The 21397-nt window shown below is 35.1% G+C and overlaps 1 protein-coding gene across 2 annotated transcripts in view; it reads left to right on the forward strand.

The window, feature by feature from the left end:
• The window catches only part of LOC129743587 (adenylyl cyclase-associated protein 2), a 74095-nt gene that overhangs the window by 40963 nt on the left and 11735 nt on the right, over window positions 1-21397 (forward strand). The window contains exon 1 of one of the 2 annotated variants that reach the window (XM_055735646.1): window positions 6092-6462. The exons of the other annotated variant lie outside the window; for it this stretch is intronic. Within the exon in view, the coding sequence (XP_055591621.1) occupies window positions 6390-6462 (73 nt within the window). The 5' untranslated portion in view covers window positions 6092-6389. Of the gene's footprint in view, window positions 1-6091; window positions 6463-21397 lie in introns of those variants that run through there. 2 annotated transcript variants of the gene reach the window in all.

Genomic DNA, 21397 nt, shown 5'->3' on the forward strand with positions numbered 1-21397 from the left:
GCTGCAAAATACTGAATTGTATGGTAAGCTCATCAACAATGACCCACAGTTTATTTTAATTTGCTGTCATGTTAATGATCTTTAAACCCTTTTTTTGGAACTATGTATAAAATCTCTACTCTTTCTTTCGACGGTAAATCACATAATTTGCTATAAAGTACGATTACCATCTGGTCGATGTGGTGGTCTAATTCCTCCTAAAATACACATTTGTCTCGTACATCTGTGCCTGCTGGTCAATCTCCGGTGTAGCAGAACGAAGCGCAGCCAGTACAGGACAGAGTGAAGCATTGATAAATTTACGATCCGCTTCTTGGTGTGTGTTATTGACATCTGTATTTTCCCGGAGCTTTCCCGAGTACAAATGGATATAATATTTATATTTTCAATATTTTTTTTTATTATGCTAGAAAGAAGAATAACTGAAAAAGGTATTCCAGTTATTCGCAACTTTAAGGTTCGCAAAAATATAGCGGAAACAAATTGATGGTGCAACAACTTTGGAAAGGTGGTTGCTTCATTTGCCCTTTGTTTGGGGCGAGTTTCCGGTGAGAAACATCATAATCAAGATTACAGCTTCCAGAAATAAATGGGAACTGACACCTAATTGGAAAACTTTTTCTACGTAAAAATGGCTCAGAATTGAATAGCATTGAATCTAATTTAGCTAAGAGGAAAAATATTACTGACCTTTTAAAATCACAGTTAAAGTTATTTTGTTTCTTTCAAATTAGTTTTGTCTTGCCTAATCCATAGACTAAAAGAGCGCTTATTTTTTTCAAATTTAGTTTAGGATACCTAAAAGCAAATTCTTTCTGATTGTAGATAAGGCCTGTACTCGAAAAAAAATGCATCAATTTTTTTTATGGATAACTTTTGATTGCATAAATGGAATTCAATGAAATTTTTAGCAAAGTAATAGCTAGTATTGTATTATTTACATGTGCAAAATTTGGTGACAAACTGTGAAGTAGTTTTTGAGATAGCTATGACAAACACAGAAATAATTATAATTCCACTATTTTCCATGTGATAAAACCGTTGAAGTAAACCTAGAGAACCCAGTGGTTTTTTTATTTGGGATTTTAAACTTATTTGCTTATTCATCCCGTTGGAGAACCCAGAGTGCACAGTGGTCCAGAAATAAAATTTAGTGGGGAACAATTATTTGCGTCTTTCCTTTAAGTTTGATCCATTTGATATTTTAGACAAACTTTTATAACTCCTCAAGGCGGTTATTTTGAATGAAATAATTTTAGGGTGGTTTATAAAGTTTCAGAGATGTGTTAAGACAGAGACCTACATTGTTCGACAATATTATAGAACCTAATAATTCATGAAACTTTGTCGAAGGCATTAAACACGTATCTGTTGGAATAAAAGTTTTATGGCAATTTGTTTTCATAAGGTTAGGGTGGCCCTACAAAAAAAATAGTTTTTTCGTTATATCTTTTAGGGTGATATTTTATCAAAAATATTTGTTCGGCAAGATTTCAGATAATAATGATGCGTATCTTTTGTGAAAACAGATTACCTAAATGTGTTTTTGTTTTGAAGTTATAAGGCAAATTGTGTTGAAAAATTATTTTATCTAAAAAGCTACGATAAATCCAAATGGAACAAGTTGAAAATTTTATTGTTGATTGCATATTAAATTCTTTACAATAAAAAAACTGAAGGTATGTTTTTTGTTGAAAGCGTTTAATCGCTGTTTGAAATTTAGTAAAAATGGCTAAAATCTCAAGAAAAATATTTATATACTAGCTGACCCGGTAAACTTCGTTTTACCCGTTCCTTAAAAAATCGTTGGAAAATATTTACAGTTCTTTAACTACTTCGTGCTCGTGAATCAGTTTTCGTGAAAATCGTCTTCAACTTGTTCCAGTTTTGTCCCGTTTCTAGTTGATTTTGTATAGGAGCCCCCCTTCCATAAAAAGTGAGATTCTTGAAACTATTATACAAACCATCTCTGACCCTAACAACCCTCGAATACTAAATTTCACTTCATTACGACCGACCATTCATACGTGATGGTGTTACAAAGAAAACGCCTTCATTTTTATATACATACTAGCTGACCCGGTGTGCTTTGCTACACCTTTCAAAAACAAATGATATTTTCAAAAATTATTCAAATTTTTGTCTTGTTGGCATTATTTTAAATCAAGTTATAACATAATTCATAAGCAACCGCTATAAAATGCGAGCTGCACTTGGAGTTTCGTATTGTAACACAAAGATGTCTTAAACTTGTTTTCTGAATCTTGATCAAATTTGTGTTAAAGATCTGATAATTTTAATCTGTTTCTTTAAGCGTCGCCCTGAAAAAGGAGGGGCTCAAATTAATCGTACGCAAACAATCTAACTTATAAAATAAGGTTGTTTTTGCTTTTTATGTTCTGAATTTATTCTAAAAATCTGATAAGAGAGCCCACCTGTCCTTCCCTTCACCCCTTGCTGAATGGAAATCGTGGTCTTGAATAATCATACACATTTTTTTCGAGCCCTAAAATCCTCTCATATCAAATATAGTGCCATTTGTTGATAAATTTTTAAGCTTTACAACAAAATTTCTTCTCCTCTCTACACTGTAAAGCTTAAGGATCTATAACAATCGTAGAAAAATATCTCGTAGCCAAATACCTTTCCATGCTATATTTGTTGGCTTCGTTAGCATTAATTGAGAACTTATGCTAACAAAATTGTATTGGGCTCAACTCCCTCCTCCCATGTACCTACTCACTGAAAGGAGGATGGTGTGTCAGATAATCATAGAATCATACCAAAATGATTTTCCATGTTAAGTTTTCCCCATTTCTCGGATTTTGTTGTAAAAAAAAGATAAATGTAAGCTTTCCTCTTCCCTTCCTTTATTCCAAATTCTATCATCCCACTGCAAGAAAGGAATAGTTTGACATAAAATAATACTCGTATTGAACTACCATCCCATGCCAAATTTGGTTTTATTTGCGTTGTAAATTCTTGAGTTATGCTTAAACTTACTACCATTCCCCCTTCCGTTCTCCCCATTGAATGGAGGGGTGAGAACTTAATATTCACAAAAGTAGTTTTTTTACTCAAATACTTTTTTAAACCAAATTTTATTTCATTTGCTCTATTAATTCTCGAGTTATCCAAAAAAATTGTACGGAAGCCCCCCTTTCCGCCTTATATCTTTCCGCTGAAAAAGGTGGGGCTTCAATTTATAATAGAAACATTTTTCGTATCCAAATACACTCACATGCCAAATTTGGTTCAATTTGCTCTATCAGCTCACCAGTTATACTGAAAATTGTAAGGGAGACCTCTTCTCCCCCTTTTCATCCACCTTTTTGAAGGAGTGAGGGATACCAAATAATCATAGAAGCATTTCTCGTACCCAAATGTAGTTCCATGCCAAATTTGGTTCCATTTGCTGTTGTCGTTCTTAAGTTATGCAATAAAAATTTTATGAAACTTCCCTCCCTCTTTCCTTTCTCCCCGCTGGAAGAAGGAAGGCGTCTCAAACAATCATTAGAACATGTCACGTTCCCAAATATCCGCCCATGCCAAATTCGGTTCCATTTGCTTGATTCGTTTTTGAGTTATGAAAAAAAGGGCCCCTCCTCCTTTATATCTCCCTACTGAAAAGAGGGAGGGGTCTCAAATAGTCATAGAAATATTCTTCGTATCCAAATACATTCCCATGCCAAATTTGGTTCCATTTGCTTTATTAGTTTTTGAGTTATGTAAAAAAATATGAAAGAGACCCCTTCCCCCTTTCAACTGCAAAGAGGGAGGGGTCTAAAATAATCATTGAAATATTACTCGTATCAAAATACCTTCCCATGCCAAATTTGGTTCCAATATCTTGATTAGTTTTCGAGTTATATGAAAAATTGTAAGGTAGCCCCCCTTCCCCATTCCTATCATCCCACTGAGAGGAGGGAGGGGTACCTTATATTCATTGAAATATTCTCCGTTCCCAAATACCACCCCATGAAAAATTTGATACCATTTACTTGATTGGTTCTCGAGTTATGCAAAAAATTGTCTTTTGTTTGGGAGGCCCCTCCCCCCCTTCTTGTTAGAGGGAGGGGTCCCAAACCATAATAGAAACCTTCCCCGGCCTCCAATAACCCCCACCTGCCAAGTTTTACGTAAATCGGTTCAGTAGTTTCTGAGTCTATAGGGAACAGACAGAAAGACAGACAGACAGACAGACAGACAGACAGAAATTCATTTTTATATATATAGATAAGATATTTTGTCTTTTTTGTTCATGAAGGCCCTTGAAGCTTTTAAGAGAAGGTTTTAAGGATCTTTTGGCCACTTGAGTTATATGGCACCTCTCTTCGCCCAGCTAGAAAAAAAGCTATCCCGTGAGGGGAACTAAATCATCTTAGAAATATTTCTTGTATTTGAATACTCTTCCCAATTTGTTACCATCTGCTAAATTAGCACTCGAGATGATAAAAAAATGTATGGGAGCTCCCCAACCCCCTTCCTATCGAATCAGTGAAAGGTGGAATAAGCCTTAAAACAATCATAGAAAAAAAATTCTACTCAAATACTCACTGCTTTTCAATTTGAATAATAGGTACTCGGGTGATCCAAAAGTTTTTATGAGAACCTTCCTCCTCCTTCGCCTCTTCCCGTTGGAGAGATGGAAGAGTTTCGAAACATAAAAAAAACAATTCTCGTTCTCGGATATACTTCCATGACAAATTTGGTTTGTTTTGTTCGATTAGTTCTCGAGTAATGCATAAAAGGGAGACCTCATCCCCCCCTTCTTGTCCCCCCAAGGGAAGGTCAGATGGGTCTCAAACATCGTAGAAACTTGACTCGTAGCCATATACTTTCCTATGATCAGTTATCGAATAATGAATTAAATTGTATGGAAGATCCCCTTTACCCCTTTGTATCTCCCCAATCGAAGAGGGTGGAGTCCCAAATAACCATAGAAACATTTCTGGTACCCAAATAATCAGCCATGTCAAATTTGGTTCCATTTGCTTGATTAGTTCTCTCTCGAATGTTGCAAAAAATTGTTTGGGAGGCCCCTCACCCTTTTCTATCTTTACACTGGAAACAGGAAAGAGTCTCAAACCATCTTTAAAATATTTTTCCTACCCATATACCCTTACATGCCAAATTTGATTCCGTTTGCTTGATAAGTTCTCGAATTGTGCGAAAAATTCTATGAGAGCCTTCTCCCCTCTTCCTATTCCCCCATTCGAAGAATTAAATTTTTTTTCTATAACTTTCGAATTATTTTTGTTGTGACTCCAGGATTAACACAAAAATTTGCTTATAAAAAAAATAAATGAATTGTTCAAGTTAATGCGATGTAAACATCTTAAAAATTCCTAGATTAATGTTGATAAGCAAAAATAAAAATATTATACCATTTTAACTCTCGGGCTTGGGAAGATTACGCCATCGTACATACATAAATTTGTTGGCCAGGCTTTCTCACACATAAGCCGAATGTCCGTTGACGTTTTTCCCCAAGCAAGGCTGAGCCGTCTAGCTAGCTAAATTGCCGTATGGATAACAGCATAAGTAAAATCAAACTTGCAAACTCAAGCAAACATGCAGCTCTCACTAAGAATAAGCAGTGTGATGCTTCCTTCTGTCAGTATCCCGTGCTCAGCTGTGTATGATGACGATGATTTTATAGACATAAACTGTGCACAGTGAGACTTTCTCTTTAAATTTAACAATATTTTTTTTCGATATCTTGTTTGTTTATTCTTTTCACTAGACAAGACCTTTATTTTCAATGTTTTCTGCTTGAAAATACTGCTGGTGACAAATCCGTAGATAAATGGTTAATCGTGAACTTAAAAGTAAGTCGTTTCCACAGTGTGTATGCAGAGCGTACATCTCGCTATGGTCAACAAGTCAATGTGGTCGCCGCGTATGGGGCACTGATTCGATATGTGTGTTCTATTTCATAAATCGTATACCTACTACTGTGCTCTGGTCGTCGGCAAAAAATAGCCCAAACTGTGTGGACGCGGTTTTTACTGCTACTTACTAGAATGTGGGGTGTGTTTGTAGTCAATATCGGCAGAAGCTCCCGGCAAGAGTGCGAGAAGCTGGGCCAACCCAACCCACATAGTAGAATAATTGTGTGTCGCTGTGTCCCGCGCACAGATCCGCGAGGAGGCCAAATCGAAAACAGAACTGAAAAATTGACTATATTTTCCCAAGGCATCGTATTGTTCCCGGAAAAAAGTGCATCGTAACCAAAACTACCTACCGGACTGAGGGAAAGCTGAAAGAACTACACACGGAGAACTCCCACCACCTGATTCCATTCAGTTTTTTTTTCTTCCTTCCTACCACTCAAATGCATCTGTGTGCCAACAGCAAAGTTCCGAAATATTTTTGGTGGATCCCGAATGGGTCATTCGTTGAGTGTCTGCTTCGGGCGCACGTTGGTGATACACGACGTGAAAAACTGCTCTAATCCAGGTAATTTAAGCTGTGAGTGATAGATAAGCTGCCGTTGGTTTTTCCTACCACAAAGAATCTATTTTTTTGTCTCCTGGTAACATACGAAATCGTAAAAGAGAGTGACGCGAGCACTTTTCTAGCGTACCTACTTCAAAAGTAAAATTTCCAAAAATAGTAAAAGATAACTTTAATGACGCTCTCGAATATTATTGCTTTAGCTCAACATCGTCAACCATGAACCTAAATAAAATTATCATTTATATAAAGTGAGGTAAAAACACGTAAAACTTTTCCCTTAGAACGCAAGCATCTCATTTGTTTACAATTATTTTTGTACACTTTAAACGTGAATAGGATGCGTCAAACTAAAACTCACTGTGTGAAATTCAGGAACGACATTTTACGCCATAACATTTACCAATACTAAAATCGAGTGACATAGCAAATCACACGGCACGTAGAGCCGATTTGGTTTTTTACCTTATCATCGATGAACTCACTCATCCAATATCTTATCTGAGCGTTTGATTTATGCACCATCGGGTTCCCAGAAACCTCTGAAATCAGCAGAGCCAATCGTATGACCATGTGTGATAATCGAACTAGCTCCTCATTGACATATGTACATTAGACCGCTGCAAGCTTTGTATGGAAATTTCAAATTCATAAATTTTTACATCTCCCATAACTTTTTTTGGTTGTTTTTGCTGCCAGAAATAGCAATAAAATTTTTGGAAGCGATCCATTCAGTCCTGAATTAGCGCAACGAGTTTTAATTTTGTATGGAATTTTGTATGGGAAAACAAAGTTTTTCATTCAAAAATCGCCAGAGATGTACTGAAAGCTCCAAAAAATTCAACTTTGGATGAAAAATATTCCTTGATTCTTGCAGTACAATTCATGTCAACAAAGCACAAACCTAACTTCTCTCCCAAAAAAGTTATTCGATGTTATAAAAAATTTTTTTTTCAAAATATTTTTTTTTTAATTTTTGCATTTTGTCTGCTTATTTGCAAGCTGTGTAACCGTAGGATGGAAATAAAAAATCTCAAAAAACTGCTTTGTGTTGCCAGAGTATTTATTGATGTATATAAACTTTGCAAATACATTTCATGCTATCATTAACAGCTCTAGCAAGCAAAATCCGCAATTTTTAAATACTTTCCAATGGATTCAGATTTTTTATTTTGAAATGGTTATAACTTTTTTCATGAAATTCTTAGCTGCTTGTCATGTTAGGAAAAAATGAAGCCTAAGAATAGTCAAAACAAAAAATCAAAGACCGACTTAATTTGAAGCTTATTTGAATTTTCTGGATGATTTAATGTGCAAAAATTTCTTCTCCCATACAAATTTCCATACAAAATTGAAACGCATTGCGCTAACTCAGGAATCAACCAAATCAACTCAAATTTTACGCTGATGCTTTGTGACCCAAAAGGCATAAAAAAACATATGGGAGCAAAAAGTCATTTTTTGCAGCGGTCTAATGTACATACACACCTTTCGAAGTTGCTTACCTTAGTAACAATTCTAGTTACCGATTTGTGTTTCTGAATGATGTTGATTTTGAATTTGAAAATGAGAAGCGTACTTCAAGAAAAGTATTATTAAAATGTCCATCAAGTATACAACAGAGCTAGTTTTTAAATTTATACCTAATTCTCAAAAAATATTTTAAATTTTCTACAAGCCCTTTCCAGAGTTAATAAAACAATTTTATTATTAATTAAAAATTAAAACAAATTATGTTGGTAACTATAAAAGTCTGGTAGATCAAACTAAGTTGATTTGAGCATAAAAAAAGCTTTTTTTTAGGAAAGTCTTCGATTTCTCAAAGAAAAACTTATTCTATACTCAAATCAAACAAGTTCAAACTATTTTTCAAATTCAAAGAAACCTTTGATGAAAATAAATCAAATTTTTCAAAAAAATAATTAGGAGATAAAAATCATTAGATTTTCGGATCAAATTTTCTTGATGCAAACTTGAACCAAAAAAACTAATGATTTTAATTTAAAATTTGCCTTTGAAAAAAAAAAACTGCCTTAATAAAACATTGCGGATCATATCACAGTGGTCCAAAATGCGAAAAACGTGATCGTTGCTTATATCTTTTTAAGGTCACATTTTAGCATATCGGTGTCTTCGGAGAAGTTTGTCTGTAAAATCAGCTCTATAATAAAAAACTATTATTTTTCTGATTAATCCCCCTACAAGTGAGATAAAATTTCTAACTTCTCTGTTATAGGTTTTAGCTCTTTGATGTCTTCCACAAACTTGTTAACAAACAAATTTTCTATAACTTTGTCTCAGATACCAAGTTTCTAAAATAATGATTATCCGAGATATCGGCCAAATAAGAAACTTAACCTCTAAAAATCAGTTTTTTAATAATAACTTTTTTCAGTAAATTTTAAGTTTAATAAAATGTTCCACAAAGTTGTTTGTCTTACTAAAATACACCACTTTGTTGAACATTTCAAGTTTGTAAAATGTGATACTGCAGAGCTATGTTAAAAATATTACCGAAAATAGGGCTTTTTCACGCCTTATTTTACAAACACCGGGCAGCCCGCTTTAGATGCAAAATACAGTCGAAGATTTCGTCTACAAGATGCAGGTACAATCGTCAGTATCCACTTGTATCCAAGCGAGATACATCAATTTTACTTTTCCATGTTTGCATTAAAAACAACAATTTCTATGAAAGCACATACAGCGCATTCTACTAGGTACGTGTGTTTTCTTCTAGCTTTTCCCTGCGCGATGTCAGAAGCAAAGGTTTGGAAGCGCATTTGTATTATTGGAACAGGTTATTGCGTGTTCAATTCAAATAGATATCCTCTACAAGCTGGAGATGCTAATAATACAAATGCGCTTCCAAACCTTTGCTTCTGACATCGCGCAGGGAAAAGCTAGAAGAAAACACACGTACCTAGTAGAATGCGCTGTATGTGCTTTCATAGAAATTGTTGTTTTTAATGCAAACATGGAAAAGTAAAATTGATGTATCTCGCTTGGATACAAGTGGATACTGACGATTGTACCTGCATCTTGTAGACGAAATCTTCGACTTTATTTTGCATCTAAAGCGGGCTGCCCGATGTTGCCCGATGTTTGTAAAATAAGGCGTGAAAAAGCCCTACTTTTGGTAATATTTTGAACATAGCTCTGCAGTATCACATTTTACAAACTTGAAATGTTCAACAAAGTGGTGTATTTTAGTAAGACAAACAACTTTGTGGAACATTTTATTAAACTTAAAATTTACTGAAAAAAGTTATTATTAAAAAACTGATTTTTGGAGGTTAAGTTTCTTATTTGGCCGATATCTCGGATAATCATTATTTTAGAAACTTGGCATCTGAGACAAAGTTGTAGAAAATTTGTTTGTTAACAAGTTTGTCGAAGGCATCAAAGAGCTAAAACCTATAACAGAGAAGTTAGAAATTTTATCTCACTTGTAGGGGGACCTTGACCTTAAAAAGTTATAAGCAACGATCACGTTTTTCGCATTTTGGACCACTGTGCATATACCAGATATCTCGTATATTCGCTAGAAGCTAGTATGCTCCATTAAAAAGCATAATTCAAATGAGATAAATCTAATATTGAATCCTTATTCTACAAAATGGAACCCAACACTTCCCGTTACTCAAATACCTATATTAAATTAACAGAATTTTGTCTATTGATTTCTGAAACATAAAATGCCAAATTTTGGTGCCCTTAATGTGTGAAAAATGTCCAACTATACACGGGAAAATATAGAAATTTGTGCAGGATTTTTAGGTGAAGATGTTCCTTTACCAGTAAATATTTTTTTAAAAAGAATCAATTCCATTATGAAAATCCTGTGGTTTTTTTTTAAATTAACTATGTTTTTTTTTTGCGGATAAAAAAAACTCAAATTCCACCTTTTATTTGTGATTTTCAGCTACATTTTGTTAACCAACTAATTTTGTTTAAAAAATTGAAAACTCGAAATGGAATTGACAAGCAATCTTAACATATTAGACTTAGTCGATTTGGGGTCATTTTTGAATTTCTCAACCCCTGGGGTCTAAAAAAATTCGTCTTGATCCAAAACTCATCCATGATTTTTTGTAGAATTTTTAGGTAACCTTTACATGAGTAAATTTGAACTTTTAGGTTCGTATGGGAAAATTGAATATTTTGTACTGAAAAATTATCTTCATTTTTGTTTCTTCTGTGTAACCGAGCCAGCTGAAGGTTTTTGTGCCAATTTATAAAATTTCCAAAGGAAATTTTCCGCTTAACAACTTTGTCGAAGACTGTAACTTCGTATCTAATTACACAAAAAAGTTATTAGGTGTTTAACAGGGGTATGTCTTTTCGCATTGATAAACAATAAATTCAATTGACATCACTGCAGGGTGCCTAGCGAGGTATTGCATGACTTCTTTGTGATGTCAATTGAATTTATTGTTTATCAATGCGAAAAGACATACCCCTGTTAAACAGCTAATAATTTTTTTGTGTAATTAGATACGAAGTTACGGTCTTCGACAAAGTTGTTATCTTAATTCTGAACCTTAATTAAAAAATTGCGCTTTGAATTTGTATCCGAATTTCCATACGATTTCTGAAATGTACAAAAAATACGATTTTTGATTCTTATTCCAGATCAGAATTTTATAAGCCCTCATTCATGAATTTATTATTTTAATCCAGTAGTTCAGGTTTAATCTAAATTCACTATTTAATTTACTAATTTTTTATCTGTGTTGTGAATCAGATTAAAATATAAATTTACAATGATCTAAATCTTACTTTTCAATTTAGGATTGCCATTTCGATGCTTTAAATTTTTGAATTTTGTGTGAGAATTAAGTTCAATAACTTCGAATTCGAATATATAACAAAATTTCCCTTTTTCTCGGAAAACTTTTATTAAAATATTGAAAATCCATTTGATCACGAAAACATGATTCAAATTTTATTGAAATGCAATAATTTCTAATGTGATATTTTAACTGAAAATCAAGAATCATGAACAATATACAGAATCGAAATACGAAAATATGAATACAATTTTGGTTATAAGAATGATGGGATTCGAACCTTCTAAATGGGTTTAATTGATTTCGAAATTTAATATTCAGACCTGAATTTCGATGACCAATTGAGAAAATTTTTAGCAGAATTTTGGACTTGACTTTTTTGAGGTTTTGGCATTAGTTTTTAGTCTGACCTAAATCCATTATCATAATTTGGTTCTGAATCTAAAATTTAGAGTGTAGGGTAGAATATCTCATTTGCTATTTTGGATCCTCATGGGGGGGAGGGGGGGTTTAAACCCAAAGAAATCGCATTTTTAGGTTCATGCCTGAAAATTTGTACCTTGCGTTACTTTTGATCCCATCGATAGAACTTTTCAAAAACTGCAGATATGCTAGCTTCATATTACAACAATCACTCTGCAAAATTTCAATAAAAAATGTAGCGTAGATTGTGAGATATTGCAGTTTGAAGTTCAATTATAAATTCTTCGAAAATTAAACAATTGAAATAGCGAAAATCGAACCTTAGAAGATAGGAATTGTATAACCTTTTGAATTCGATATTGGTTCAAATTTACGATACGAAATAACTCGATTTTTCGATTATGTACATTTAGATTGTATACAAGTTTGTTTCATGCAAGTTTTTGTTCAATTTGTTCCAATTTATTGAAAATTTTGATTATTTTTCAATATCTCCCCCTTGTAATGTTTCAACTCCAAGTGACATAAGAAGGATTTCAAATTTTTTTTGGCCTTATATAACACAAAAATCTCCACGCGTTTCCTAAGTCATTTAATTTTTTAGTATTGTTTCAAAACATCACTCTAAATTGGTCGGGATTCGACCAGACCGAACTGAACGGCATCAGCATTTTTTCGAGTCACTTGAGTTTAATATACAAATATTTTCAACTATACACAAAATCTGTTAAACTAAACGACCAGAACGAATAGTTTATAATCCTAGAAACACATTCCATTGAATTATTTTAGTTTTTCCGGTCTCACATAAGAATATCTGCAGTTTAAAAATTTTCTCATGGCGTTCAGTTCGGTCTGGTCGAAGCAAGGCCAATTAAAGGTGTTTTGTTTTCCATACAAACATCCGTCCAAAAAAGAATGAAATCGTCTGCTGGGCGATAATGAACCTGATTTTCTACCCCATTTTTGATCATGTTGATCGATTTTGACGAAACTTGGCCTGGTATTAGATCAAACATTTTTACATCTTTGGACCGAATTTCAAGGATTTTCAATGAAAATTGTCGAAGATACAGCAAGTTTAGTGAAGCAACTCCAAATTTCCCTTTTTTATGGAAATAACTCTATCTTTGATTCCTGTCATTGTAAAGACTTCAAATTTCGTAGAGTATTAGTTGGATAGTTGAACTAGATTGTGTGAAATTTTCATGAAAAAATCTCAACCGAGAGAGAAATGGCAGCTTGTCAAAGTTGGAAGTGGGTGCGCAGCTTCACGCGATTTCATTCTTTTTTGAACGCAACTGTATATTAGTTTCTGTGGAACATTTTCAAAGTTTGCATATGTAGATCAGATATGGTACAACTCGATAAGAGACATTGATTTCACTATGGTTCCGGACATAAAATAATAGCTAGGGGAAAGGTTTCTTAAATGGGTCTATCGGTTTAAATGCGCCTACGGCCGTTTGACGAAATGGCTGACAAGACAACATATCTAACCAATGTTTTTTGAGAGTGATACGCCTTGAACATAAGGCAAGAAAGAATTTTATAAATAAACCTACTCAAAAAAAAATTAAAAATTCATACAAGGTTTTGATACCTTTTGATGTAATATTATGACTTTATACGTAAAGAAGTTCAAAACAAAAACTAGGACGGTTTTTGTTTCTTATTCAAATGAACTACAAAAATAAAACATATTTAAGCTTTTATGGAGGTTTAATAATGATTTTAGAGTGGAATAGGAGGGTGTTTTTGTATGCCCCCATCATGTTTGTAAAATGCCTCCATCCTAAAATAACAGGTTAAATAGAATAAATTATTAATTTTTATCATTGAAACTTCAAATCAAAGCTCTGATTAACATCTTAAGGGAAATTGAAGATCTCTATACAGATTTGATAAAGATTTTCTTATGCAGTTTCAATGAAATTATACGAAAATATTGCCCAAAAACCAGAAATTTCATTCAAAAAATTAATAGGCGCATTCAGCCCGCACGGTTTGAGGATCGGTAATTTTCATTTACTGTGTACCATCATGTCACCATCTGCCGCCCAGTTAAGCGGTTTTTCAACTTCAAACATGTTCAATAAAAAAACGACGGCAGATTTTTATTCGATTTCTTTTGCAATACATCTCAAAACTGCTCTAGTTTCATTAAAAAAATTTAGTGGAATACGAAAAATGTACGCTTTTCAAAATAATTACCTAAACATTGGGGCGTTCCACTTACCGCCCACTCGACTTTTTCGGGTATCGATGACAATGTTTTCTTAAGGAAAAACTATCTAACAACACAGAAACTGTTCTTTTTAGTATTTTCCATTTGGCGAGCTGTCAAAACCATATTTTGGATCTTGAGAGAATACATTTTGAGAACTTTTTACCGCAAATTTTGTACAAATTATAACAAAGTGCGTCGACTGACAAAATGATGATTCCCGGCAAACAGCCTCAAGTAACCGGTTGCTTTCAGCGATAAAACATCATTTTCTTACATAATCCAACTAAATGCTTCTTACAATTTACACATTTGACACAATACTTGCGTTAAAAACAATGAAATTGTGCGTGACCGGTCATTAGGAACCCACACTTTTTTTATACACCAATTACCGCCCATCACTATACGCTTCAAAAAACAACAACTATTGAAAAAATCGAAAATTTTCCGATGCAAATCTATTCTACGAAAATAAAACTATCGTTTCAAGTCGATTTTGGGTCAAATAGGTACTATCTAGTAAACAAAACCCCTTTTTGCCCTAGGAGTACAGTAATGCTTAGTTCGCTAACAGGCTTCGAATTCAACAATTTTCCCGGAAACCAAAAACCAAACATTTTATTCCTGGCTATAGTTAGCATAATTAAATGATGTTTTTTTCAGTGAAATGTTCGAACAATGATGCCGACACAGAACACAGGTCTTATTTTTGGAGAAAACATCCCAGTTTTTTTTTTTTCAAAATACATACAAAAGTGTGATTTTGGGCGGTAAATGGTGTCTGGGCGGTGAATGGTGACTTGATGGTACGTCTCTTACTGAAAGTTATCGGATCTTCGACTCAAAATTTATTTATTTTTTAAATTGATTTTAGTGCTGCAATCAATAATGTTTCAGAGTTTTATCTTGTGACTCTGTGACATGATCAAAAATATAGTCATTAATTTTAATAGTATCTTTCCATGGTGTAGAGTTTCGATTTAGTAATAGATAGCAAGGCAACAAGATCGAAAAACTTCCGTGAATTTAAAAATAATAACCATAAAGAGAGCTGAAACTCCGTTCTGGTTCAATAAGATAAGATATTCTTTATTTGATTATATTTTTTCACTTGTGTCTTTCGAAAACCTTTTCTTCTCGAGGCGCTTTCGACCCTATTCAAGATATCACTGGAAATTCTTATTCGGACTGAATTCTTCCAAAGATTAAACGTGCGATGGAAGGATTTTCCCTCCGAGGTAAACAAACATAATATATTTTCTCCATTTTATGCCACCGCATCGTTCGACTGGAGGACCTCGAGCTGGACCTTTTCGTGACCCAACCACACATGATGGTTGACCGTGGTGGCCTTTCGTGTTAATGAGCGAACAGTGTAAAAGCAGCAGTACAGGCGCTCGACTGCTAGTTGACTTGTTGTGTTCTGGAGGTTGCATAATTCGTGGAGTCAGTTTTTGTACCTACACAACATTTAATCCGATTTAGCTCCGGTTACTAATCTGGTATATACAACATTCGTTCCAAAGCCACGATCTGACTTCGTTCAACTAATCAGAGCAGTGAAGCGAAGCTGGATGATTCTGTAAGAATTTGTAACTTTTGATCATGCCATAGAACTGTGTGGATAAAATAAGATTATTTTATTTTTTCTCTCGAACACAATTGATTTTAAGGTCAAAAGTTTCTCAGAATCAAAAGATGTCGTAGGTAGAGCTAAACAAAAACAGTCGAACTGTTAAAAGAAATACAAAAAAACATTTTCCACGGTTTTCGAAAAAAAGTAACAAAATTATAACATGAATTTTAGATCCATTGAGCCACATTGGAAAAGGCTGTTGGAGTATATAAATCTGTAAAGGAAAAACTAATCCAACTCGAATCCTCGATGAACCCTTACTGCTCCTGTTTTTTTTTTGTTCAACCAGCGTTTGTTTGAATGCTAATCTGCAAATTCACTTTGCACGAGCTGACAATTGTAAAAAAAAACAAACTTATCCCACTATAATTAAGAACCATCGTACCGCTGAGAGTACCACATTTGGATGAGATTTCCCCCCGGGCGAAAGAAAGATAAAACCATTGCGCTACATACAGTGCGTTCTAAAATAGAATGTACACACCAACGATATCAACTACTACAAAATAGAGAGGTAATAGAACATATGTAGGGGAGATGGGGGCATAATGGCCACCTTAAGGAAAACGCTTATTTAACCATAGAGAACAGCTGTAATATGTGAAATACATTATTGTTTCGTGTTCAGACACTCAAATAGTCTATTGCCTAATTGGATGAAACTTGAAAAAGTAGATGAAAACGTATAAAAATGCATTTTAAAATTTTTTTGCCGAAAGCTGAAAACCAGTCACTGTAGAGGCATAATGAGAAACCCCCGAGGCAGTATGAGCACCATTAATGAAGGCATAATAAGCGTTTTCTGCCGGGAATTCTAGCAGCAAATTCGACTCGATGAAATCAACTGAGTAATAGAGCTACAGCTTGACTTGTATCGTCTGACGATTTTGGCCTATTGGTAAGATGTCGGAGAGGTAATCAGTAGGCTCGAGTTCGAATCCCGGTCGAGATGATTTTTTTTTCATTTATCATTCATGATCATGATTGCACTAAACGGTGAGGCATAGATTCATCAAACAAAGCAATAACAAAATAATCTAGGTCTGTTTGTAGAATTCAAAGAATGAACACATGCTCATACATTATGTTTCTGGTGTTTTGTTTGACGGATGATGCTTTGATGCTATTAGCCGTATAATGTAACAATAAAAAAAATCAATCATGAAGGTATGTGCAAAAAAAAATCCCTTCGAACAGGAATCGAACTTGAGTCTGCTGATTACCTCTACGACACCTAACCGATAGGCCAAATCGACATACGAAACTAGCCAAGCTGTAGCTCTATTATTCAGTTGACTTCATCGAGTTGAATTCGCTGCTAGATTTCCCGGCTGAAAATGCTCATTATGCCTTCATTGAAAGTTCGCCTCTAGTGAACAAATTTAAGTAAAAAAGCGTTTAAAAATTGATTAAAGTGAAAAATCAAAAATTTTATGATGTTGAAAATTGAGAAACAATGTGTAGATCATGTTGCAGTGCGTACATTTCAGATCAAAATGATTTAAAGGTCATAAAAGCTTATTTGGAGGTGCCCAAAAATTATAATATTTTCGTCACTTGAGAACCTAGCTGGTTGTTATTTTATATTTCCGTAAAGATAAGAAGGATATTTCTTTTTTGGTGAAAAATTAATACTATGGATAGTACGCAACTTATCCTTATGAAAATTTGATTAAGAAAATACGTACTTATGTAGAAAAAAGGAGTGCTCATTATGCCCTGGGTGCTCGTTATGCCCTCATCTCCCCTAATTCAACTTTAACGGAAAAAGTGACCAAAATATTATATTTTTATGCACCGGAATCGTGATCGTTAAATAATCTTGATCTATAATGAACGCAATGCAACATGATGTACACATTGTTGCTCAATTTTTACCATCATTATTTTTTTATTTTTCACTAAAATGAATTTTAAACGCGTTTTACCTTTGGTTTGTAGATTCGGGGCGAACAGAGCACCATTGATCGGGGCACGATGAGCATTTTCTGCCGTAGAATCTAGCAGGGATTTCAACTCGATGTAGTCAACTGAATTATAGAGCTAAAGGGTGATACGGTCAAAATTTGGTGAAGGGAAAACGCATGTAAATCGGTGAAATCATTTATTTAAAAAATCAAATTGAATTTTCTTTTTTATGTTTTTATAAGTATAAAATTCAGGAAAAATATTCAGTTAGGCTTCCGCTTTTCCAAATCCGAATTGCCGGGCCTTACGCACTACAACCCCTTCCATTAGATTTTGTACAGCCACCTTGTACACCTTCTTCGCCGCAGAAAGCCAGTTTGCCTTGAACTGCTGCTCGCTCTCAGCAGTTTTTTTGGTCTTCTTTAGGTTCCGCTTGACAATATTCCAGTATTTCTCAATTGGGCGGAGGTCTGGTGTGTTGGGAGGGTTCTTGTCCTTGGTAACCATCTGCACGTTGTTGGCGGCGTACCACTCCATGGCCTTTTTACCGTAATGGCAAGATGCCAAATCCGGCCAAAACAGTACGGAACAACCGTGTTTCTTCAGGAAAGGCAGCAGACGTTTATTCAAACACTCTTTCATCTAAATTTCTTGGTTGACAGTCCCAGAAGCTATGAAAATGCTGCTTTTCAAGCCACAGGTACAGATGGCTTACCAAACCAGATATTTCTTCGCGAACTTCGACAGTTTCATGTGCTTGAAAATATCTGCTAACTTTCCCCTTCCATTTTGCCGTATAAAACTCCTGTCCCGGAAGCTGCTTGTAGTCGGCTTTGACGTAGGTTTCGTCGTCCATTACCACGCAGTCAAACTTCGTCAGCATCATCGTGTACAGCCTCCGGGATCGCGCTTTAACCGTTGTATTTTGTTTATCATCGCGATTTGGAGTCATTACTTTCTTGTAAGTCGATAGTCCGGCTCGTTTTTTGGCTCGATGCACGGTTGTAGACGATACACACAGCTTGTTTGCGGCATCTCGGAGAGAGAGATTAGGGTTTCGCTTGAAATTACCGGCAACTCTCTTTGTCGTCTCATTGGCTTGCGGTTTTCGATTTCCCCCCGATCCAGACTTCCTGACTGTCGACAAACGTTCCCCAAACACTTTAATTACATTTGTAATGGTTGATTTGGCAACTTTTAGCGATTTTGCCAGCTTTGCGTGCGAGTAGCTCGGATTTTCGCGATGCGCGTGCAAAATTTCGATACGCTGCTCTTTTCCTTGGACGGCATTTTGACAACTGAAGAGTGAATTCCAAATCAAAATAGGAGCAACATTCTACACACACACGTTCAAAATAAGGGGTGTTCAGTTTTTTAAATGCAAAATTAAAAGAAATACGTCAAGTTGATATTGACCAAATTTTGACCATATCACCCTTTAAAGCTTGACTAGTTTACATCTGACGATTTAGCATATTGGTAAGGTGTCGGAGAGGTAATCAGAAGGCTCGAATTCGATTCCTGATCGAGGCAATTTTTTTTTCATTTACCATTCATGATCGATTATTTTGATTGTTGCATTATACGGCTAGTAGCATTATTCGCTAAACAAAGCGCCAGAAACATAATGTATTAGTGTGTGTGAATTGTTTGTATTCTACAAACAGACATACGTTATTTTGTTATTGCTTTGTTTGATGGATCTACGACTCACCTTTTAGTGCAAAATGCAACGATCATAAATGGTAAACTTTTACATTTATCAAATAATCATACAGGGTCGATATCTCCGGAATGGTGCAAATTGTTTTGGAGGAATAAGAAACCTTAGGTTAACATTTTGTTCATTTTAAAATATTCAATGGTTTTGCCTCATTTATGCTGCAAACTCTGTGCATTTTGAAAAAGGAGGGCTGTCAATTCGAGGTGGATGGTCCGATTTACCCAAAAATTTGGATTTTCTTATCTACTGCTTTCGGTCAAATCGAAGAGGGTCGTTGCATTTTCATGATCACTTGATATGGAATGACCCATGTCTGCATTTTTGTTTCGATATTTCCTTTAATTTTTTTTTTTATTTATTTACTATTGATAGATCCTAGGCTTCAGCCTTTTATCTTTAATGGTGTTTACAATATATTTATGGAAAAACTAACTTAAGTCTATTTTTGATTTGTTCTCTGGACATATTCAGTTTTATAACGTTAGCATGTGCATTGTAGAGCGCCATCATTCTGTATATTGGTTCATTGCAAGCATAGTTTTGTATTCGGTTAGGGAGCTGGAACGGTCGTATGCTGCGTAGACTGCTACGTCCTTCGTTAGGAGAAATCTGTGACATCAAATACGGTGAAAAATATTTTCCACAGGTCAAATCCTTTAAAAACAACATGTCGATTGATTTTCTGCGATTTTCTAGTGATTCCAAGCCAACCAGCATACACAAAGCTCGATATCCTGGCATATCTTCTTGCCAGCCAAGGTTTCTCAAGGCGTACCTTAGAAATCGTTTTTGAACTCTTTCGATTCTATTCTTATGAACATTGTAGTATGGCTGCCACACAATACTGGCATATTCGATAGTGGTTCGGATAAGTCCAACATAAATCGAGACGATAGTATAAGGATTGTCCAACTCGTGACAAATCCTGCTAACCATACCGTACATGGAATTGGCTTTGGCAACGACTTGTTCGATATGTTTCGAAAAACTAAGTTTTGCATCCAACTCTACGCCTAGATCTTTCACTGAGAATTTTCTTGTTACGGAACAGTTGTTATCAAGACAATAATCGTGCACTATGTTGCTCATCTTCCTTGAAAAGGTGATCACGCTGCATTTCGAGGCATTGATTTTCAAACCAAAATGGCTGCAATACTCAGAAAATTTGTTAAGCGCATTCTGTAGAACCATACAATCCTTGGGATACCGAACAGGAAGGAACATTTTCAAATCATCCGCGTAGATCAGCAAAAACACGTCACGCAGCACTTCGGGGAACTCGTTCATCACAGTTATAAAAAGTAGGGGTCCCAAGTGACTCCCTTGAGGTACGCCGCTGTTGACCAGGAATACGCTGGATCTCGCGTTCCCAAGTTTTACAAACTGAACTCTTTCCATCAGGTACGAACGTATCCATTGTAGACTAACACCGGTGATTCCATTTTTGCGCAGCACTGACAGAAGAGCTTTAATATTGATAACGTCAAAAGCTTTAGACATGTCTGTATATAGATATGACATCAACTTGCGAACCCTGCGTCATCCATTGAGAAGTTCGGGAAACAAATTCTGCTAAATTCGTCACAGTAGATCGCTTTTTTAAAAATCCATGCTGAACATCTGCCATTTTTCTTTCTAGCCATGGGTACATCTGGTCGTAAATTATGCTCTCGAACATTTTTGGTATAGCAGAAAGAATTGCTACCCCTCGATAGTTTTCAGCGGGCAATTTTGAACCATTCTTGTGAATCGGCAAAATGTGTGAGATCTTCCATAGTTTGCTAAACAAACCATCACGAATGGAAGCTGAGAATAGCAATTGTAGAGGCTTTTCAATAGCGGCCACGCACTTTTTAAGAAATGAATTTGGAATACCGTCAGGTCCACTTCCTTTGGATTCATCGAGCTGAGAAATTATCTGCCGAACATCCGTTGTCGATACGCTCAATTCTGGCATCACCTCTGCCGTGACTTGCAATTCTAATTCTGCAACCAAATCGTTTGCGTTAAATATGGTGTTTACCCGATTTTTAAGATCGTGCCAAAGAAAATTTGAATCATCATTTTTGTTTCTCAAAATGTTATAGGTTATGAATATTTCTGTGCGAACATCATCAAGATTTTCGTCTGGGGCATAGGGACTAAAGCTTGTTGTATTTCATTTGCTTGCCGACCGCTGGTCTGGTTGAGTTCCGTGAAAATTTATTCATCGTAGATATCGATGT

The sequence above is a fragment of the Uranotaenia lowii genome, chromosome 2 (genome assembly GCF_029784155.1).
Source record: "Uranotaenia lowii strain MFRU-FL chromosome 2, ASM2978415v1, whole genome shotgun sequence".
Classification (NCBI taxonomy): domain Eukaryota; kingdom Metazoa; phylum Arthropoda; class Insecta; order Diptera; family Culicidae; genus Uranotaenia; species Uranotaenia lowii.